The sequence below is a fragment of the Rattus norvegicus genome, chromosome 1, assembly GCF_036323735.1.
Source record: "Rattus norvegicus strain BN/NHsdMcwi chromosome 1, GRCr8, whole genome shotgun sequence".
Taxonomy (NCBI): Eukaryota; Metazoa; Chordata; class Mammalia; order Rodentia; family Muridae; genus Rattus; species Rattus norvegicus.
The window spans coordinates 36,939,415-36,962,357 of NC_086019.1; the positions used below are offsets into that span (position 1 = coordinate 36,939,415).

The 22,943-nt window shown below is 40.6% G+C and overlaps 1 protein-coding gene across 8 annotated transcripts in view; it reads right to left on the reverse strand.

Annotated features, from left to right (window-relative positions):
* The window catches only part of Zfp729b (zinc finger protein 729b), a 34,374-nt gene that overhangs the window by 8,304 nt on the left and 3,127 nt on the right, over positions 1-22,943 (reverse strand). For 4 of the 8 annotated variants that reach the window (XM_063273618.1, XM_063273617.1, NM_001408776.1 and 1 more), the window contains 2 exons: positions 6,205-6,331; positions 4,671-4,766 (listed from right to left, as the gene is read on the reverse strand). In XM_063273618.1, coding sequence (XP_063129688.1) covers positions 4,671-4,766; positions 6,205-6,328 — 220 coding nt within the window. In that variant the 5' untranslated portion in view covers positions 6,329-6,331. Of the gene's footprint in view, positions 1-4,670; positions 4,770-6,204; positions 6,332-8,654; positions 8,722-22,943 lie in introns of those variants that run through there. The other 4 variants (XM_039099396.1, XM_039099415.2, XM_039099402.2 and 1 more) reach the window with 2 other exon arrangements.

The following is a 22,943-nucleotide window of genomic DNA, read 5'->3' on the forward strand; positions in this document are numbered from 1 at the left end:
TGAAGGAACAACATACCCAAACTTATGGGACACAATGAAAGCTGTGCTAAGAGGAAAACTCATACCTCTGAGTGCCTGCAGAAAGAAACAGGAGAGAGCATATATCAGCACCTTGACAGCACACCTAAAAACTCTAGAACAAAAAGAAGCAAATACACCCAGGAGGAGTAGAAGGCAGGAAATAATCAAACTCAGAGCTGAAATCTACCAAGTAGAAACAAAAAGGACCATACAAAGAATCAACAGAACCAAAAGTTGGTTCTTTGAGAAAATCAACATGATAGATAAACCCTGAGCCAGACTAACGAGAGGAAACAGAGAGTGTGTCCAAATTAACAAAATCAGAAATGAAAAAGGGGGACATAACTACAGAATCAGAGGAAACTCAAAAAATCATCAGATCTTACTATAAAAGCCTATATTCAACAAAACTTGAAAATCTGGCGGAAATGGACAATTTTCTAGACAGATACCAGGTACCAAAGTTAAATCAGGAACAGATAAACCATTTAAACAACCCCATAACTCCTAAAGAAATAGAAGCAGTCATTAAAGGTCTCTCAATCAAAAATAGCCCAGGTCCAGACAGGTTCAGTGCAGAATTCTATCAGACCTTCATAGAAGACCTCATACCAATACTATCCAAACTACTGCACAAAATTGAAACAGATAGAGTGCTACCGAATTCTTTCTATGAAGCCATGATTACTCTTTTACCTAAACCACACAAAGGCCCAACAAAGAAAGAAAACTTCAGACCAATGTCCCTTATGAATATCGATGCAAAAATACTCAATAAAATTCTGGCCAACCGAATCCAAGAGCACATCAAAACAATCATCCACCATGATCAAGTAGGCTTCATCCCAGGCATGCAGGGATGGTTTAATATATGGAAAACCATCAACGTGATCCATTATATAAACAAACTGAAAGAACAAAACCACATGATCATTTCATTAGATGCTGAGAAAGCATTTGACAAAATTCAACACCCCTTCATGATAAAAGTCCTGGAAAGAATAGGAATTCAAGGCCCATACCTAAACATAGTAAAAGCCATATACAGCAAACCAGTTGCTAACATTAAACTAAATGGAGAGAAACTTGAAGCAATCCCACTAAAATCAGGGACTAGACAAGGCTGCCCACTCTCTCCCTACTTATTCAATATAGTTCTTGAAGTTCTAGCCAGAGCAATCAGACAACAAAAGGAGGTCAAGGGGATACAGATCGGAAAAGAAGAAGTCAAATGTCACTATTTGCAGATGATATGATAGTATATTTAAGTGATCCCAAAAGTTCCACCAGAGAACTACTAAAGCTGATAAACAACTTCAGCAAAGTGGCTCGGTATAAAATTAACTCAAATAATCAGTAGCCTTCCTCTACACAAAAGAGAAACAAGCCGAGAAAGAAATTAGGGAAATGACACCCTTCATAATAGACCCAAATAATATAAAGTACCTTGGTGTGACTTTAACCAAGCAAGTGAAAGATCTGTATGATAAGAACTTCAAGACACTGAAGAAAGAAATTAAAGAAGATCTCAGAAGATGGAGAGATCTCTCATGCTCATGGATTGGCAGGATTAATATAGTAAAAATGGCCATTTTACCAAAAACGATCTACAGATTCAATGCAATCCCCATCAAAATACCAATCCAATTCTTCAGAGAGTTAGACAGAACAACTTGCAAATTCATCTGGAATAACAAAAAACCCAGGATAGCTAAAACTGTCCTCAACAATAAAAGGACTTCTGGGGGAATCACTATCCCTGAACTTAAGCAATATTACAGAGCAATAGTGCTAAAACCTGCAAGGTATTGGTACAGAGACAGATAGACCAGTGGAATAGAATTGAAGACCCAGAAATGAACCCACACACCTATGGTCACTTGAGTTTTGACAAAGGAGCCAAAACCATTTAATGGAAAAAAGATAGCATTTTCAGCAAATGGTGATGGTTCAAGTGGAGGTCAGCATGTAGAAGAATGCAGATCGATCCATGCTTATCACCCTGTACAAAGCATAAGTCCAAGTGGATCAAGGACCTCCACATCAAACCAGACACACTCAAATTAATAGAAGAAAAAGTGAGGAAGAATCTCGAACAACATGGGCACTGGAGAAAATTTCCTGAACAAAACACCAGTGGCTTATGCTCTAAGGTCAAGAATCGACAAATGGGATCTCATAACACTGCAAAGCTTCTGTAAGGCAAAGGACACTGTTGTTAGGAGAAAACGACAACCAACAGATTGGTAAAAGATCTTTACCAGTCCCACAACTGATAGAGGGCTTATATCAAAAATATACAAAGAACTCAAGAAGTTAGCCCTCAGGGACACAAATAACCCTATTAAAAAATGGGGTTCAGAACTAAACAAAGAATTCACAGCTGAGGAATGCCGAATGGCTGAGAAACACCTAAAGAAATGTTCAACATCTTTAGTCACAAGGGAAATGCAAATCAAAACAACCCTGAGATTTCACCTCACACCAGTGAGAATGGCTAAGATCAAAAATTCAGGTGACAGCAAATGCTGGCGAGGATGTGGAGAAAGAGGAACACTCCTCCATTGTTGGTGGGATTGCAGACTGGTACAACCACTCTGGAAATCAATCTGGAGTTTCCTAGAAAACTGGACATTGAACTACCTGAGGACCCAGCTATACCTCTCTTGGGCATATACCCAAAAGATGCCCCAACATATAACAAAGACACATGCTCCACTATGTTCATAGCAGCCTTATTTATAATAGCCAGAAGCTGGAAAGAACCCAGATGCCCTTCAACAGAGGAATGGATATAGAAAATGTGGTACATCTACACAATGGAATATTTTCCGCTATCAAAAACAATGACTTTATGAAATTCATTGGCAAATGCATGGAACTGGAAAATATCATACTGAGTGAGGTAACCCAATCACAGAAAAACACACATTGTATGCACTTATTGATAAGTGGCTATTAGCCCAAATTCTTGAATTACCCTAAATGCACAGAACACATGAAACTCAAGAAGGATGACCAAAATGCGAATGCTTCACTCCTTCTTTAAAAGGGGAACAAGAATACCCTTGGCAGGGAATAGAGGGGGCAAAGATTAAAACAGAGGCAGAAGGAACACCCATTCAGGACCTGTCCCACATGTGGCCCATACATATACAGCCACCCAATTAGACAAGATGGATGAAGCAAAGAAGTGCAGGCTGACAGGAACTGGATGTATATCTCTCCTGAGAGACACAGCCAGAATATAGCAAATACATAGGTGAATGCCATCATTAAACCACTGAACTGAGAACAGGACCCCCGTTGAAGGAATCTTAGAAAGGACCGAAAGAGCTTGAAGGTGCTCGAGACCCCATATGAACAACAATGCCAACCAACCAGAGCTTCTAGGGACTAAGCCACTACCCAAAGGCTATACATGGACTGACCCTGGGCTCCAACCTCATAGTAGCAATGAATAGCCTAGTAAGAGAACCAGTGGAAGGGGATGTCCTTGGTCCCGCCAAGACTAAACCACCAGTGAACGTGATTGGTGAGGAGAAGGCAGTAATGAGTGGAGGATGGGGAGGGAAGCACCCATATAGTAGGGGAGTGGGAGGGGTTAGAGGGATGTTGGCCTGGAAACCGGGAAAGGGAATCACAATTGAAATGTAAATAAGAAATACCCAAGTTAATAAAGATGAAAAAAAAAAAAAGAAGTTCATGCATATCTTCAGGCATTATATGTTGGTGCAGTATGTAAAGATTATCCCCATATTATTCAAACACTGATTTTTCTGCCTCACATTTACTTGCCATTCACGCATGGTAGTGTAAAGCTTATTCTCAGAATTTCCTTCATCAAGTTAGTGTAAAGATTGTTCCCATTTTATTACCTAACTTGTCAATAAAACTGATCCGCTAATAGACCAACTGCAGAGAGGAAAGAGTTGGATACCTGCCAGTCCAAGGAAGAAGAGACAGAGAGAAGGTGGCAGAGGGGGGAAGGAGAGACAGAGAGGTGGGGGAAGGGGGAAGGAGAGAGAGAAAAAAGGTGGGGAAGGGGGAAAGGAGAGACAGAGAGAAGGTCGGGGAGGGGGAAAAGAAAGAGAGGGGAGGGAAGGAAAGAATTCACTATAAGGAAGGGGTCCTGTGAGACATCATGTAAGGACACATGAAGCCCAGAGAGTCAGAGCAATACAAAAATGTAAGAATCCTGAGAATTTTGTCTGGGAGGTAGGAAGATTAACTTAGAAGATTAAAATTGATTATTAACTGCCCAGTAAATGCTTTGTGAATCTTATCAAATAAATCTTATACTTTATATCTCTTTCATTTTGGAACTAGCCAGAGAGAGAGAGAGAGACAAATCTTCACTTTTAAAAATGCAGGAACACATACTTACATAAAAAATAAACATTCAAGTTAAGATTACTTAGAAATGGCAGAGCTTTGGCTGTCATAAGAGCACAAGTTAATCTCATGGTAGAAGAAAACACAGCTTATTAGACACACATCTGTAACATTAGATAATGTCCTTTTCACAGAAAATGATAGAAAAGTAGAGCTGGAAAAGATGATTTATACCACAATATTATGCCTCAGTGACTTAATATTAGATCTTAGAATTTCCCACTCTGTTCTCTGATTCCTTCCTTTAGACATACCTGGATGCTTAATGGTAGCCGTTCCTCCTTTCACATCTGAAGGCTCTTGTGTTTGCTCCAGAAACGTCACGAGATATGGCTTAGCGGAAGCAAGTCCTGCTTGTGGAGAGAGGGAAGAGCATTGTTAGGTATTCTTCTGGGGAGTAAAGAGAGAAGATAAAATAAAGGCGTATAATAGGGGGTTAGCTTTTCACGTTTCCTGATGGGCACTCCAGAATCCTGACGAGAAACTTAGGACTTGTGGGTCTTGAGCTTCATATCCCTTAGTTACCAGGACAACTCTTACTTTTTTTTTTTTTTTTTTTTTTTTTTTTTTTTTTTTTGGTTCTTTTTTTCGGAGCTGGGGACCGAACCCAGGGCCTTGCGCTTCCTAGGCAAGCGCTTTACCACTGAGCTAAATCCCCAATCCCTACCAGGACAACTCTTAAAGCCAAAGTATGTGACAGTCTCTGTAAGGTGTACCACTTACTTTCTAATAAAAATGAGTCATTTAAAAGGGGAGGGGAGAAATCAACACCAGAAATAATAGTTCTAAGGTATATAAATAATTTTAATTTTCCTAAAAAGTGGTCTTATGAACCTCATTGTTGGAAGGAAAAGCTCCCATGAGGTACTGTACAAAGGGAACAACTTTCATACTGACGATTAATTAAGAATTCTTCATTTCCATGTAGCAGTAGGGAATGCAGAACTGGAGGTAACCATTGGAGGGTCCTAGTTGCCAGGGAAGTGAGAGGCTCCCAGGACTGAATGGGGACATTAGCTGAAATGCACAATGCAGGGGGTATAGAACATGTAGAGACCATCTCCAATAGATAGGCATGATCCCCTGTCAAGGGATGTTCCCCCCCCCACCCCCCGAACTCAAAGTTTTTAACCCAGAAATGTTCCTGTCCAAAGGATACAATACACATGGACAAAATAATGGAGCAGAGATAAAGGAGGGGCCATCCAGGGACCCCCACATCTGGGGATCTATCCCTTTTGAAGACACCAAACCCAACACTGTTGCCAAAAGACATTTGATGACAGGAACCTGTTGTGGCTGTTCCTTGGCAGGTTCTGCCAGCAACTGACCAATGCAGATACTCAGACCCAACCATCAGACTGAGCTTGGGGAGCCTGATGGGGCGGAGATGGGGGAAGGGCTGGTGGAGCAGAGGTGGACTGCAACCCCATATGAAGAATAATATCAGCTGGTTGGACTACTCAGAGCTGCCAGGGATTAGACCAAGGAGTGTTGGATCCATAGCTCCAGATACAGAAGTAGCATAGAATGCTTTATCTGACATCAATGAGAGGGAAGGGATGCTTGATGCCCCAGTGTAGGGGGATGCTAGAGTGGTGGGGTGGGATTGGGTGGGTGGGCAGGGGAGCACCCTCATAGAGGCAAAGGGAAGGGAGAAGAGGGCGGATGGGATGGGAGGGGGTTGTGGAGGGGTAACCAGGAAAGAGAATATTATTTGAGATGTAAATGAATGGAATGATGAATTAAAAAAAAAAAAAGAGTTCTTCATAGAAGTATCCTCCTCACCCAGGAACACAAGGTTGCTGTAATTCTCTAGCATCACATCCCTGTACAATTTCCACTGAGCAGGGTCCAGGCATTCGTACTCCTCTGCAGAGAAATCAATGGCCACATCCCTGAATGACAACATTTCCTGAAAAACAAAAAAATGAGGAAATGCCACACACTGTTGTCTTAGTCTGGAGCTTCTATGTGTTCAAATGCTAAATACTATACCACATGATCTGGTAGCCACAAATCAAGCAAAGTCTAACATACACGAGTATTTACTGTGTAAACCTTGCTCCCAATTTAAAACTATTGGTGAAATAAAACTGGCAACAACCAATTATGGGGAAAAAATAGAGATTTATAGGGCTTCAGTGACTGGGCTGGGGGTCAAAGATAAAGACCAAAATGAGGAGAAGGAGAAATAGGGAGGAGAAGGGGAAGATGGGAGGACATGAGGTCTCCATTAGACATGATGGATCAATAGCACATGCCCAAGTAAAATGACCTCCAACTCTCAAGAAATACTGATACAGCAGAGATAATTCAGGAAAGACTCTGTCAGCAAGGAATTAGGGAGAACAGCAGAGGAAATAGTCTAGCTTTAGGAAAACAGATTAGGCATTAATCCCCCAGTAATTGAGCAAAAGCCAAATAAATAAATCATAGTATGAGTCTCATTCATTTGGAAGCTATACTAGGATAGGAATAACCACAATTAACTTACACATCAGGCTAATTATCAACATCACTAATAGGATACATACAGAGGCATCATGCGCTTCTGCATATAAATCTAAATGTGGCCCTAAGTGAGAGCAGTGCTGTAAGTACTTCTGATATAGGTAATACATCCCTAAAATAGGTAACATCACTAAAATACTCCTCATGTGGTATTGGGAGCAACACAAGATTCATCTTTAAAGGAAGTGGATCACAGAAGGTCCTAGAAATATTGATGGTATAATACTTTTAAGAACCATAAACTGGAGAACAAGGGCAACTACAAAAGTGTGTTAGGGCTGGAGAGATTGCAAAGCAGTTAAGAGCACTGGTTACTCTTCCAAAGGACATGGGGTTGATTCTTAGATGTCACACGGATACTCACAACTCTGTATAACTCCAGTTACAGAGGATTGAGACAATCTTTTAGACATGAAAGTTACCAGGATACAACACATATATGCCATAGTTAAAACTTCTATTCCTGCCATTAAACTTCATGACCAAAAACCAGCTTACAGAGGAAGGGGTTTATTGGGCTTATATTTCCATAGCATGGTTTATCATTGAAGGAAGTCAGTACAGGGTCTCAAACAGGATAGGAACTTGGAGATGCTTTAGAAATAATTGAGGGGTTCTGTTTACAGGCTTTCCATATACGGCTTGCTCAGCCAACTTCTTTATAGAACCCAGAGCCACCAGCCCAGATGTAGCACCTAACATATTAGGCTATGCCATGTTCCATCAGTCACTAGGAAAATGATATACAGGCTAACACACAGCATTCCCTAAATTGACATTTTCTGTACACCATCAAGTCTCAGCCCTCACCAGCCTCATACTAGCTGTTGGGGCTGGGAGCTGGGACCTAAAGGGATACTGAGATCTTCAAAAAGCTCCCTGGACCTGCACGTCAGGTAAGTGGATACATCAGAGACGTGACTGGTGGGGTTACTGTAATGCTCACTTGAGGAATGTGCTTTAAAAACAAGAATTTTGTTTCCCCTAGGTTCCATGGAGATAGGTTCCCCCAATCGCAGGTGTGGGGGTAGGCTTGATTTCTATTGCAAATGATGTAACATTGCATATGTTAGTATTCCTAACACTTCTTGGGACTGTGCCTCAGGGATCACAACTTGTGTAAGTTTAGAAGTTCTTAAAGGCAGTCATGACTTTTGTGTGTAGGTTCAGATAGTGTCCAGATTGGAATCCTGATGCTAAAGACTTAGTAAGACACAAAAGAGAGTTGAGAATTACTCTGGCAATTATCTTAGGGCTGAGTTTAGGTGCTGCAAGGGCAGCTACAAGGACATCTGCTGTTGCCCTACAACACAAGGCTTATAGAGAATTCAGGGCTGCCACTGACTTAGATATAAAAAGAGTAAAAAAGACTATTTAGCTGACCTCCAAAAATCCCTAATCTCCCTCTCAGAGGTAGTCCTTCAAAATACGAGAAGATTAGACCCGATATTCCTTAAAGAAGGAGGTCTGTGTGCAACACTAGAGGAAAAATGTTGTTTCTACCTAGATCATTCTGGGGTTGTTTTATTCTTAAAAGACGGAGGATTATGCGCTGCTCTCAGAGAAGAGTGTTGTTTTTATAGAGACCATTCAGGTGTATGCTAAAATTTAGTTCTATGATTAGAACTAGCCACTAGAAGAAGTGGGGAATGAAAGAATAAAAACTGCAGCCAAGAAGTCAGAAGTTTAAAAATGCTAACTCACCCCCAAGAAGCCATAAATACCTCAAATTCCAGACCATGCTCTCTGCCTATAAGTAGGTCACATTTCTTGAGCCCAGTCTCTCAGGAACTAGATAAAAGGGCATAAGATAAGGTCCTTAAATACGTGATCCGGACCTAGTAAAGATAACAGGAAACTTCTCCCAGGAACTAGCTGGCCATAAAGTTAGATTACAATCTTAAAAGCAATCTTGAGAGACAAGCGTCTCCTTGTGATTTTTTCACTGGTATTCTAGACATTTTCTAGTGACGCCATACCCCCTTGGGTTATGGCTTCTTTCTTTAAATACCCACAGCGCCCCTGCAGTGGAGTCTCAACCTAAGTACACTGGTTCCTATCAATAAGCCTCGTGTTATTACAGCAAGGACGGTCTCACATGAGTTCTTGGGGGGGGGGTCGTGTCATCCTGAGACTTGAGTGAGGGTCTCCTCACTCTGGGGGTCTTTCACTTCCTTTCAAGTTCACATGTACCCTTCCCATATACAATAAATAAATGAATGAATTAACAGTAAAATTTTGATAAATATACTTTAGTATCCCATTTGTATTATAATACAGCACACATTGCTCACAGTTCTCACAGTACAGAGCTGTGGTAATGGAGAAGGTACTTCTTAACCCAGTATGCACACTCACAATGACAAATACAATGAAGATGCAGATCTGACCTCTGGGCTGAGGTCAGCATCCTGAGTATGTACAGAGAGATGCAAATGACAGGGCACCAAGAGACCTGAGCATGAGCAGCCAGCGGGAGTCAGACCCTCCTGGGACCTGTCAGTGTATGGAATCCTTTTGTCCCTAACAAAGGAACACCCTGACCTTTCTGTTTGACCTGGGTGGTACACCACTGTAAAATCAGTTTCTGTTTTCTGTTCCTGTTTCTTTGTTCCTGAGTGTGTAAGCCTGTTTTTCTACTGTGCTTCCAGGATTTCTCTACCCAGTGAACTTGAGGTATATATTCTCTGAATCTCAGTAAAAGATTTGGCATTCAAGTAACAGAATGACCCAAGTATGTGGTTTTGGTTAAACCTCACAGGTCTATCCGATTCTTGGTACCGTGGTGGTGCAGGTGCCAACAAGTGGGTAGAACAATACATGAAGAATTTGTTTGCAAATGGAATAAATTATACTAACAAAATAATAATTGAAAAATTTAGCAATGAGTCGAGTCAGTCAGGATCTATCCAGACCCAAAGCTGTCTCAGAGGCCCCATGAACGGACAATGGGTACTTTAGTCTGTCTTGTTACAGCAGTGGCCAGACAAATCTGACATAGGATGCAGTGTCATGAAGGAGTCACTATTGCAGGAGAGCCAACTCTTCTCCTGGACCTGGGGATATCTGCCCTAAGGCAGCTGTGTGAGCTAGGTATCCTGTGCTCTTATTGCCAAGATTGTGTGACTTAGGTCTCTGGTGACCTTGGCCATTTCCCATCTATTAATACTATATCACTTGTTGTACTTCTTAATAAACACACTTGCCTTTTTGTCATCAGTTTATACAAAACATCCTGTTCCCAGATATCGTTTTGTCTTCTTTATGTCTTTCAACCCTGGTCTACCCATTCCACACCTTGCCATTTGCGATCTTAAGTCTATTGGATTCAGGACAGCATCTGTACCCTAGCATTCCTTCATCTTATCTAAATAAAGAAGGAGATTCATTGATCAATATTCTGCCAGCTTTCCTTTTCTTAAATTACCAGCCAATGGGATAAAAATTACATCTCACATCTCCCACTTGACTTACAATCCTTTACATTCAACATCTGACTGATATTGTTACATTTCTGGGGCAGCATAAACAGACAGAAGATAGAAAAGGAGTCTGATCTTTGACATACAGGAGTCACACACTTGATTAGTTCACACACTGACAGACCCACTGTCATGGGAAAGTGAGGAATATAAAAACAGAGGAGAAAGAGGGCTGCAACCATTTATCCGGGGTTTGAGAGTGAGGAAATTTGTAGCACAAAGGCCACTTTTCTCTGCTGAAGTTTCTCTATCAAACTGTTTCCCTAAGTTGAAACTGGTTGACCATTCAGATCTGTCTCTTGAAAGAGTAAGAAGGCTGGCAAAGTTACCTGTAATCTCAGAGCAATCCTGCTTTACTACCAAGCAGAGTGGATCAGTTCCAGTGACTTCAGCCAGACAAGCTCTTGATATAGGTAAGTCAGTCTGATAGCATAAGAAGCACAGTCACACAGCAAGTGGGACTTGTCTATTTAGGCCTGAAACAGTAATGTCCTTTCCCATTTGATAGAGTCTTGCTTTTAAAAACAGGAATCCTATGGGAATAAAGCTGACCTTCTGCAACCTCATTTGTCTGTTAAGAGCAATGCTTTTTAGGACAGCATGAAAATCTGCAACCATTGACAGGGGCAGAATGAGGGGCTTGGGAATGAGGCACAAAGTCCAGCTTTCTCTCCTGAAGACTCTCCTTGATCAAACTGTTTTCCAAAGTAGACACAGGTTAACCCTTCAGACATCTGTTTCTTGAAAAGGTGGGTAAGTTGGCAAAGTCACCTGTGACCTTAGAACAGTCCAACTTTATTACCAAGCAGAGTGGAGCAGTTTCAGTGATCTCAGCCAGAAGTGCTCCTGATAGGTGAGTCAGCCACAAGAAGCTTGGTCACAGAACATGTGGCACTTGTCTTTTTATGTCTGAAATAGTAAGGTCCTGCCCCATCTGATGGAGTTTTGCTTGTAAAAACAGGATTACTATGTGACTACAGCTGACTACTACTACTTCCTCAATCTTATTTGTCTGCTACAAGTCAGAGAGCTATGTTTTAGGGGACCACCTGCCTCTCAAGATAATCTGTCTTGCCTAAGCAGACAATACCAGAAAGGAGAGACTGCAAATCTGCATGGGGCTCCTAGAGCAGCATCCATTTCCTTATTCCCAAGCCCCTTACCTATGTCTTTAAAAGTGTTCAAGCAAGTTTTCTTCCCTCATATAACCCCCATCCCATGTTTCTAGGAGAGTTGGTGCCCATCTCTGTGTGCACTAACAAGCAGCCCTATCTGCTGTTCTTATCCTATTTCCTGCCTTTCTTCTCTTTGTTCTGTGCTCACAAATCTAAAATTTAACATCATCCGTATTTTCACAAATGACCATATTGCATACTGTAACATCACTGAATTAGATCACAAATTAAGCTGTGAATTAAGGATCATAACAGAGAGAAACAGTACCACAATTCCCTAATTCTTTTACTTTCATGATGTCATTAAAATTCAAGTTAAAGATGTTCATTTGTAAGCACATTAAGGTGACTTCAAAATCACAGAAAAGGAGAATATAAAGAAAAATAATGTATTTGTGTTAAGGAATATAAAGCTGTTGTATAATGGGGAAAAAAAGGAAGCTGTTATTAAGGCAGATACACAAAACTAATAAAAAACATTTTGCGACCGGAAGTCCCACACCCAAGGATCCCGGCCCGCAGCAGCTCTCTGCTCCCAAACCCCGTGGAAGAGAGACCTCACCGCCTGGTCAGGTGGGCGCTCCTGAGGCTGCAGAGCGGAAGAGACCACCAACACTGCCCACCCCTGCCCACATCCCTGGCCCAAGAGGAAACTGTATAAGGCCTCTGGGTTCCCGTAGGGGAGGGCCCAGGAGAGGCAGGACCCCTGCGCCTGAGACACCGCCAGAACCTGAAGGAAACAGACTGGATAAACAGTTCTCTGCACCCAAATCCCATGGGAGGGGGAGCTAAACCTACAGAGAGGCAGACACGCCTGGGAAACCAGAAGAGACTGCACTCTGCACACACATCTCGGACGCCAGAGGAAAACACCAAACGCCATCTGGAACCCTAGTGCACGGAAGCTCCCGGAAAGGGCGGCGCATATCTTCCTGCTTGCTGCCGCTGCAGAGAGCTTGTGGGCAGCACCCCGCGAGCAAACTTGAGCCTCGGGACCACAGGTAAGACCAACTTTTCTGCTGCAAGTGACCTGCCTGGTGAACTCAAGACACAGGCCCACAGGAACAGCTGAAGACCTGTAGAGAGGAAAAACTACACGCCCGAAAGCAGAACACTCTGTCCCCATAACTGGCTGAAAGAAAACAGGAAAACAGGTCTACAGCACTCCTGACACACAGGCTTATAGGACAGTCTAGCCACTGTCAGAAATAGCAGAACAAAGTAACACTAGAGATAATCTGATGGCGAGAGGCAAGCGCAGGAACCCAAGCAACAGAAACCAAGACTACATGGCATCATCAGAGCCCAATTCTCCCACCAAAATAAACATGGAATATCCAAACACACCAGAAAAGCAAGATCTAGTTTCAAAATCATATTTGATCATGATGCTGGAGGACTTCAAGAAAGACGTGAAGAACTCCCTTAGAGAACAAGTAGAAGCCTACAGAGAGGAATCACAAAAATGCCTGAAAGAATTCCAGGAAAACATAAATAAACAAGTAGAAACCCATAGAGAGGAGACACAAAAATCCCTGAAAGAATTCCAGGAAAACACAATCAAACAGTTGAAGGAATTAAAAATGGAAATAGAAGCAATCAAGAAAGAACACATGGAAACAACCCTGGACATAGAAAATCAAAAGAAAAGACAAGGAGCTGTAGATACAAGCTTCACCAACAGAATACAAGAGATGGAAGAGAGAATCTCGGGAGCAGAAGATTCCATAGAAATCATTGACTCAACTGTCAAAGATAATGTAAAGCAGAAAAAGCTACTGGTCCAAAACATACAGGAAATCCAGGACTCAATGAGAAGATCAAACCTAAGGATAATAGGTATAGAAGAGAGTGAAGACTCCCAGCTCAAAGGACCAGTAAATATCTTCAACAAAATCATAGAAGAAAACTTCCCTAACCTAAAAAAAGAGATACCCATAGGCATACAAGAAGCCTACAGAACTCCAAATAGATTGGACCAGAAAAGAAACACCTCCCGTCACATAATAGTCAAAACACCAAACGCACAAAATAAAGAAAGAATATTAAAAGCAGTAAGGGAAAAAGGTCAAGTAACATATAAAGGCAGACCTATCAGAATCACACCAGACTTTTCGCCAGAAACTATGAAGGCCAGAAGATCCTGGACAGATGTCATACAGACCCTAAGAGAACACAAATGCCAGCCCAGGTTACTGTATCCTGCAAAACTCTCAATTAACATAGATGGAGAAACCAAGATATTCCATGACAAAACCAAATTTACACAATATCTTTCTACAAATCCAGCACTACAAAGGATAATAAAGGGTAAAGCCCAACATAAGGAGGCAAGCTATACCCTAGAAGAAGCAAGAAACTAATCGTCTTGGCAACAAAACAAAGAGAAGAAAAGCACACAAACATAACGTCACATCCAAATATGAATATAACAGGAATCAATAATCACTATTCCTTAATATCTCTCAACATCAATGGCCTCAACTCCCCAATAAAAAGACATAGATTAACAAACTGGATACGCAATGAGGACCCTGCATTCTGCTGCCTACAGGAAACACACCTCAGTGACAAAGACAGACACTACCTCAGAGTGAAAGGCTGGAAAACAACTTTCCAAGCAAATGGTCAGAAGAAGCAAGCTGGAGTAGCCATTCTAATATCAAATAAAATCAATTTTCAATTAAAAGTCATCAAAAAAGATAAGGAAGGACACTTCATATTCATCAAAGGAAAAATCCACCAAGATGAACTCTCAATCCTAAATATCTATGCTCCAAATACAAGGGCACCTACATAGAACCCAGATGCCCTTCAACAGAGGAATGGATACAGAAAATGTGGTACATCTACACAATGGAATATTACTCAGCTATCAAAAACAACGGCTTTATGAAATTCGTAGGCAAATGGTTGGAACTGGAAAATATCATCCTGAGTGAGCTAACCCAATCACAGAAAGACATACATGGTATGCACTCACTGATAAGTGGCTATTAGCCCAAATGCTTGAATTACCCTAGATGCCTAGAACAAATGAAACTCAAGATGGATGATCAAAATGTGAATGCTTCACTCCTTCTCTAAAAGGGGAACAAGAATACCCTTGGCAGGGAATAGAGAGGCAAAGATTAAAACAGAGACTGAAGGAACTCCCATTCAGAGCCTGCCCCACATGTGGCCCATACATATACAGCCACCCAATTAGACAAGATGGATGAAGCAAAGAAGTGCAGACCAACAGGAGCCGGATGTAGATCGCTCCTGAGAGACACAGCCAGAATACAGCAAATACAGAGGCGAATGCCAGCAGCAAACCACTGAACTGAGAATAGGACCCCCGTTGAAGGAATCAGAGAAAGAACTGGAAGAGCTTGAAGGTGCTCGAGACCCCATATGTACAACAATGCCAAGCAACCAGAGCTTCCAGGGACTAAGCCACTACCTAAAGACTAAACATGGACTGACCCTGGACTCTGACCTCATAGGTAGCAATGAATAGCCTAGTAAGAGCACCAGTGGAAGGGGAAGCCCTGGGTCCTGCTAAGACTGAACCCCCAGTGAACTAGACTGTTGGGGGGAGGGCGGCAATGGGGGGAGGGTTGGGGAGGGGAACACCCATAAGGAAGGGGAGGGGGGAGGGGGATGTTTGCCCGGAAACCAAAGAATTATTATTAAGTATTAAACAAATTAAAAAAAAAGAAATGTAAATAAGAGATACCCAAGTTAATAAAGATGAAAAAAATAAAATAAAAATAAAAAAAAATTTTTGTAGCAGGTACACTGATTGGTAGGTCATTCCTGTATTTTTTTTCCTAAAAACCATATGACTACATACATAGAAAAAAAATACGCAATACAAAAGATCATGCTGGCATTTCCCCTCAATAGCCTACAAGATTTCTAGAAACATTTGCCAATATACATTACTTAGATGAACACTAGGACCCAGATTTTAGAAGTATAATCATAAACTTCATCAAAGACTACAAACATTTTTTAAAGGTATGAAGAAGCATCTCAATGCCCTTAAAAACAATGAACTTAAGGAGAAAAAGACTTGTGTAACGGCCAAGAAAACAAAATTATCAGAATGATGGAAATGACAAAATAATCTATGGTTTGAAACTGGAGTTCAATAAAAAGAAACACTGAAAAAGACTCTAGCAGAGGTGAAGACGGAGTCCAAAAGCTAATAATCCAAAAGAAAATTAAAAGAAAAACTAAGAATAGAGTAAATCAGCAGAAGATGGCATATAAGGGCTTACAGATAAATTAGATGATCTAGATAAAACAAGCTAAGAATGTGAAATAAAATAAGAAAAAAATCTGCAGAAAGGAAATATATGGGAAATGTCAGATACTGGGAAAAGACCAAATCTTCAAATTACAGACTCAGATGAGGGAGAAAAAAACCCCCAGGCAATGGCATAAATATGAGCTTCAAGACCATAAAATAAATCTTCCCTAAACCAAGGAACTACACACCAATAGTAATTAACACACGCACGCACGCACGCACGCGCGCACGCCACTAATTGGACAAGATCAGAAAATAAAATCCTCATGGTACACTGAGACCTGCAAGTGAAAGAACACATTTATTAGGATATCAGCCATTTCCTATGTGGAACTTTGAAAGCCAAAAGAGCTTGGAGTAATGCATTCTACCTCCGAAAAGACAATGACATCCAACCTAAGCTATTGCACACCGTACAAGGCCCTGCAGTAGTTGAAGGAGAGAAAACAATCAGAAAAGAAAGAGAATTTAAAAATTATATTTTACAAACCAAGCATAAAGAAAATACAGAGAGCACCACTTTAGGCTCAAGAGAGAAATGGGCATAGCCAAGACACTGTGGAAAGGAATCAGAAGCCAAAATTACTAAAACACAAAGGGCCACTGAGAACACAAACAATACTCAAAATGAGGAGCACAGCGACAAGTAATACTCACATATCAGAACAAGTGATGCTCTGTTGTACATTCAAAAAACACAGGTGGGGACACATGGTCAGAAAACAAATCGACTTTTATGTTGTCTATAAGAAGGAGATATGAGTGATATCTTTTACATTTTCCAAACGGGACAGGTTTTCAAAATATTCCCTTGTGATAGTCTGAATTCTTTGTTATCTATTGTGATGTCGCTTGCTCCTTTCTGATCCTGATCATCTGGATCCTGTTTCCATTGGTTAGTTGGGTCATGTGTCCCTCAATGTTCTTTACCTTGTTAATGAACCTATTGTGAATTTGTTGATCGTTTGAATCTTTTTCTTTGATCTACTTTCAATTATTTATCTTCTGGGTCTTTTTGTTTAATTATTATTATTATTGCCATTGAGAGGATTTGGATCTTTGGATCACACAATTTCTTCACTGTATCATTCAGTCATTTGTGTGTATTCTTTCTTTCTTTCTTTTTTTTTTTTCATTTTTAACTTGATTTCCATTGGAGAATTTATTTCTCAATAATTTACAACCTGAGATTCTAGGAATTAGGACTTTAAAAATACATTTTCGGAAGGGCACGACTCAGCCCACAACAATCAGCAGTCATGAAGGGAGCTACCATTTCCCGTTCCCTGGTCCCCAGGTACCAGGCATGTGCTCTCCACATACACCTTCAGAGAGTTCTGACCACAGCCCAGAGAGTACAATTCTGCTTTTCTCCATTTGAAAGAAAACAAACCTGAAGCTCTGAGAGGCCTCAGAGTTTTTTCAGGTCATTAAATAGCCAATAAAAGCCCAGGCTGGAGCTGGAGAGATGGCTCAGAGGTTAAGAGCACTGACTGCTCTTCCGGAGGTTCTGAGTTCAATTCCCAGCAACCACATGGTGGCTCACAACCATCTGTAATGGGATCTGATCCCCTCTTCTGGTGTCTAAAAACAGCTACAGTGTACTGATATAAAAGCCCAGGCTGGGACTCACGTGGCCCGGCCATCCACCAGTCAAGAAGCTGTGTTTCTGCTGCTCACTCCGCTGACATGGCTGCCATCTGCAAATGCTCCACAGAGCTCTTTTCCTCACACTGGAAGTTTAAAATATCCTCACTGAACTCAACTTACCCCAGCCAACTCAAAACTCGTTCCAAGAGGAGAATATCCCACACATTCATGGCTTGTCCATTAAGATGCTTTAGGAAGAAAAGAATTTTTGAAAAGCAACACCTGTCTTTTTCACTGCCTAATTCATACACCTCCGCTGATACAAATAACTGTTTTTTGTTTTGTTTTGTTTTTGTTTTTGATTCTTTTTTCTTCTTTATTAACCTGAGTATTTCTTTCTTATAGTTTCATGTAGGCAATTTGACCTATAATCTTCACCTACAGGATTGCTTTCAATCCTAGAGGTTTAGTTTTCTTGTGATTTCATTTTCATTGCGATGTACATTTTACAGATAAATAAACAAAATTAAAGGTGAAGAAATTAACAGCCTCAATGGACTCAAAACAAATGGGGAAATTGTAATAAGTTTTCCAGCTTAAAAAAAAAAACTTATGTCCTGATTAAAAGACCTGCAAGTAATCTTTCTTTAACCATTAAATTAAAATGAACAGAACAAGCTACTTCGATGAAGTTAGTATCACTCTAATAACAAAATCAGGTAGAAACAAGACAAAAACTATAAAGAACACTAATAGCCAATATCCATAATGAATCAAAGTTGTCAAACAAACAAAAAATTTACATATATATGTAAATATATATTATATTATATATTATATATATAACAGACACATGTCAAAAACATTATCCACCATGACTAAGTTGGTTTTATCCCTTAAATGCAGGGGCTGTTTATCATATGCAAGTGAATAAATGCAATAAATGACATAGAATATAGACAAGAAACACACGGTTACCTCAAGAGGGGCCGAAAAGCCTAGGACAAACTCCAACATGCTTTCAGGGTAAAAGTGCTACAGAATTAAGGCTAGAGGATTGTTCCTTCAAGGGTAGAAATTTAAAGCTGTTTTCCCTACAAAGCTTAGAGCATATCACTCATCTATTTAGTCAGTTATGATGTGTATCTCACTGACTTGGTTCCTCTAGGACATGATGTATATTTTGTGGTGCTTACAGTACTGAGGTAATTATCACCAGAAGAGCTTACACCTAATTGTGCTAGTGCATGAATATGCCTAAAACAAACAAGTGGAGGTCAGAGTCCCCCCATTTGAACAACTGCTGGTGAGTTGTGCTGGGCAAATTGCCTTCCTGCCTCGCCTGCCCTGATGTTTTGCTGGTCATGAAGCCATGAATCCTGCAGGAATGCTGTCTGGAAGCATAAGAAAGAGAACGGAGAGTACATATGACCTCATGGGGAAATTGGGAAGAATTGTGGGGTGATAATTAATTAGGAAAGTGGAAAAACATAAATATGGATCTGAAAAGGAACCATGGAGCTCTTACCCCAGCTCTCTAATAGCCTGCAGCCACTCTAGGCAACCCAGCAGTGGTCATGATGATGACAAAACCACCCAAAGATTCAACAAAGAAAGAGCATTTCAGGCAACTTTCCTTATGAACACTGATACAAAAATACTCAGTGAAATACAAAGGAAATCCAAGAACACATGAAAAATATCATAATCAAGTAGGTTTCATCCCAGGAATTCAGGGGTGGTTCAACATATGAAAATCTGTCAACTTAATCCTTCATATAAACAAACTGAGACAACTAAAAGTTATGTAGACAATCTCCTCAGATGTTGAAAAACCCTTTGAAAAGAAATCCAAAACTCCTTCATGTTAAAAGTCTTAGAGAGATTAGGGATACAAGATATATACCTAAACATAATAAAAACAATATACAGCAAGCCAATATTAAATTAATGTTAACTTAAATGGAGAGAAACTTAAAGCAATTCCACTAAAATCAGGGATAAGACAAGGCTGTCCACTCTCTCCATGTCTCTATAATACACTTCATGAAGTTCTAGCTAAAGCATTAAAACTCAAAAAGATCAAGGGGATATAATTTGGAAAAGAAAAAGTCAAAGAATAGCTATTTACATATAATCTGATAGTATATATCAGTCAACCCAAAAACTCTACCATAGAACTCCTAGAGCTGATAAATACCTTCAGCAAAGTGGCTGGATACAAAACAAAACAAAACAAAACAACAACAACAACAAAACAAAAACAAAAAAAAACAAAAAAACCCCAAAAAACCCCCCAAAAATAGTAGCCCTCCTTTATACCAGCCATAAACCGGCTGAGAAATCAGGGAAAAGAATATCCTTCACAATATCCACAAATAATATAAAGAATCTCATGTAACTCTAACAAAGCAAGTGAAAGACCTGTATGACAAGACCTTCAAGTCTCTGAAGAATGAATTTGAAGAAGATATCATAAGATGGAAAGATTTTCCATGATCCTTGGTAAGTAGGACTAACAGTGAAAATGGCCATGTCATCAAAAGCAATCTACAGATTCAATATACATCCTTTAAAAGTTCCCACACAATTCTTTCAGACCTTGAAAGAACAATTCTCAATTTCGAACTCAAAAAAAAAAAAAAAAAAAACCAGGATAGCTAAGTAGCTAAGAACTCCTGGAGGTATCAGCATCCCTGATTTCAAGAACTACAGAGGTGTAATAATAAAAAAAAAAACCTGCATAGTATTGTCACAGAAACACACAAGTTGATCAATGGAATAGAGCAAAAGACCCTGAAATAAATCCACACACCTATGGACACTTGATTTTAGACAAAGAAGTCAAAACCATACAATGGAAAAGAGAAATTATCTTCAAGAAATGGTGCAAATATAATTCGATGTCTGCATGTAGATGAATAAAAATAGGTTCATATTCATCACCCAGCACAAAAGTCAAGTCCTAGTGGATCAAAAACCTCAACATAAAGCCAGATACACTAAATTTAATAGAAGAGAAAGTAGGGAGTAGCCTTGAGTGCATTGGTATAGGAACAACTTTCTGAACAGAACACCAATAACTCAGGCACTAAGATAAACAATTAATGAATGTGATCTCATTAAATTGAAAATCTTCTGTAAGGCAAAGGACACTGTCATAATGGCAGCCTCCAGAATGGGAAAAGAGTTTCAGCAATCCTATATCCCACAGAGGGCTGATATCCAATTTTATTAAGAACTTAAGAAATTAGATACCAGCAAACCAAATAACCCAGTTAAAAAATGAGGTACAGAGCTAAGCAGAAAATTCTCATTGGAGGAATCTCTAATAGCTGAGAAACACTTTAAAAAGTTTCTTTGGTCATCAGGGAAATGCAAATCAAAGTGACTCTGAGATTCTACCTTACACCCTGCAGAATGGCTAAGATCAAAAACTCAAGCCACAGCACATACAGGCAAGGATATAGAGCAATGGAAACACTCCTTGGGAGTGCTAAGCTATATAATCACTATGGAAATCAATGTGGTTGTTTCTCAGAATATTGGGAATAGTTCTACCTCAAGAGTCATCAATATCACTCTTACCACCAGGACACTTGCTCTACTACATTTGTAGCAGTTTTACTCATAACAGTCAAAAACTGGAAACAACACAGATACCCCTCAAGGGACAAATGGATAAAGAAATTGTCCCATTTTCACAGCAGAATATTACTCAGCTATTAAAAACAAGGATATCATGAAATTTGCAGGCAAATTGGTGGAACTAGAAAACTTAGGTTTTTCAAAACTTAATTTAAGTAGAGTTCTTGAATGTTTCAACCTTCCTTCTAGCCCACATGCCAGTGGTAGGAGACAAAAAAGGTTGATAGGAAACAGGGGTTATGGCCCTGTTTAGAACTAGTTCCTTGGGAACAATTCCACTCTTGGTTGTCAGAATATCAGCACTCCAGTTACAAATCCTCAAGCATGAGTCAGTACAGGTGGCAAGATCCAACAGAAAGCACAAGGGACCACTGAATTCATGGGAAACAGTGGTAGCAGCCAGAACACCACAGAAGTTCATTGGTGAAGTTTTCACTGTGTAGTTAAGACTAGCAGAGCTTTGCAAGTCATATCAATGCAAGAGCACCCTCTCACTGTTTGTGGGGTTCTATTTATCTTTTTTCTAAACATCACCCAGCTTCTCAAGCATTGGCTCTCAGCAAAACATCACATGCCTTTTCACAAGCCAACTTTCAGCAAAATATCTCATACCCTCTGACAAGACAGCTTCCAGCAAAACATTAGACAACACAATTGATTTTTAAAGAAACTAAAAATTTCCACTTCATCTTCCTGAGTGAGGTAACCCAGAACCAAAAGGATATACATAGTATATACTCACATATAAGTGGATATTAGCCACAAAGTACAGGATAACCATGATACAATTCGCAGATCCAAAGAAGCTAGATAAAAAGGAGGGCCCAAGGGAGGATGCTTGATTCTCACTTGGAAGGGAAATAAAATAGTTATCAGTAGTGGATGGAGGAATAAAGATGGGAGGGGAAAGGAATTGGGAGGGGTATGGGAGTGAAGGATCAGGTGTAGAGAAAGCTTGAGAGAGAGGGTTGAAAGAGTAAATAAAATTTGGTGGTGGGCTGGGTTGGGGCAGAGGATCACCTCTGTAGCATTCTGGAGACCTGAGATAGAAGAGGCTCCTGGGAGCCTATAAGGGTGACTCTAGCTGAGACTCCTAACACTAGGGGATATGGAGCCTGAAGGGTCACCTCCTGTCGCCAGGTGGGACTCCCAGTGGAGAGATGAGGATGCCAATTCAACCAGGAAACCTTCAACTCAAAAAGTACATGGACAAAGATAGAGCAGAGACTGAGAGAATAGCCAACCAATGACTGGCCCAACATGAGACCCTTTCCATGGGTAAGAAGTACTACTGATACTCTGTTAGGCTTGTAGACAAGCCTGAGAGGACCCATCCAGCAGCTGACCAAAATAGATGCAGAGACCTACAGCCAAACATTAGACAGAGCTGAGGGAGTATTGTGGAAGAGAAGAGGGAAGGATCACAGTAATGGGAGAGGGTAGGGACTCCACAAAAGACCAACAGAGTCAAATGACCTTTGGGGGGTTCCTAGAGATGGAACCACGAATTACAGACATGCATGGGCTGGACTCACCATATGACTCCTGTACATTTGTAGCAGAATGGCAGCTAGGTCTTCATGCAGGTCCCCCCAGGACTGAAGTGGGGGTTATCCCTGACTGTTGCCTGCCAGTGGATCCTGATCCCCTATCTAGATTGCTTCATCTAGCTTCATTGGAAAGGTATGTGCCTACTCCTCCAGACTTAATATGCCAGTGGGGTTTGTTAGAGGGGGAGGGCTCCCCCTCCTCAGAGAAGGAGAGTAGAACATGGAGAGAGAGGCTATGTGAGGGGGACTTGGAGAAGATGGGGGCTGT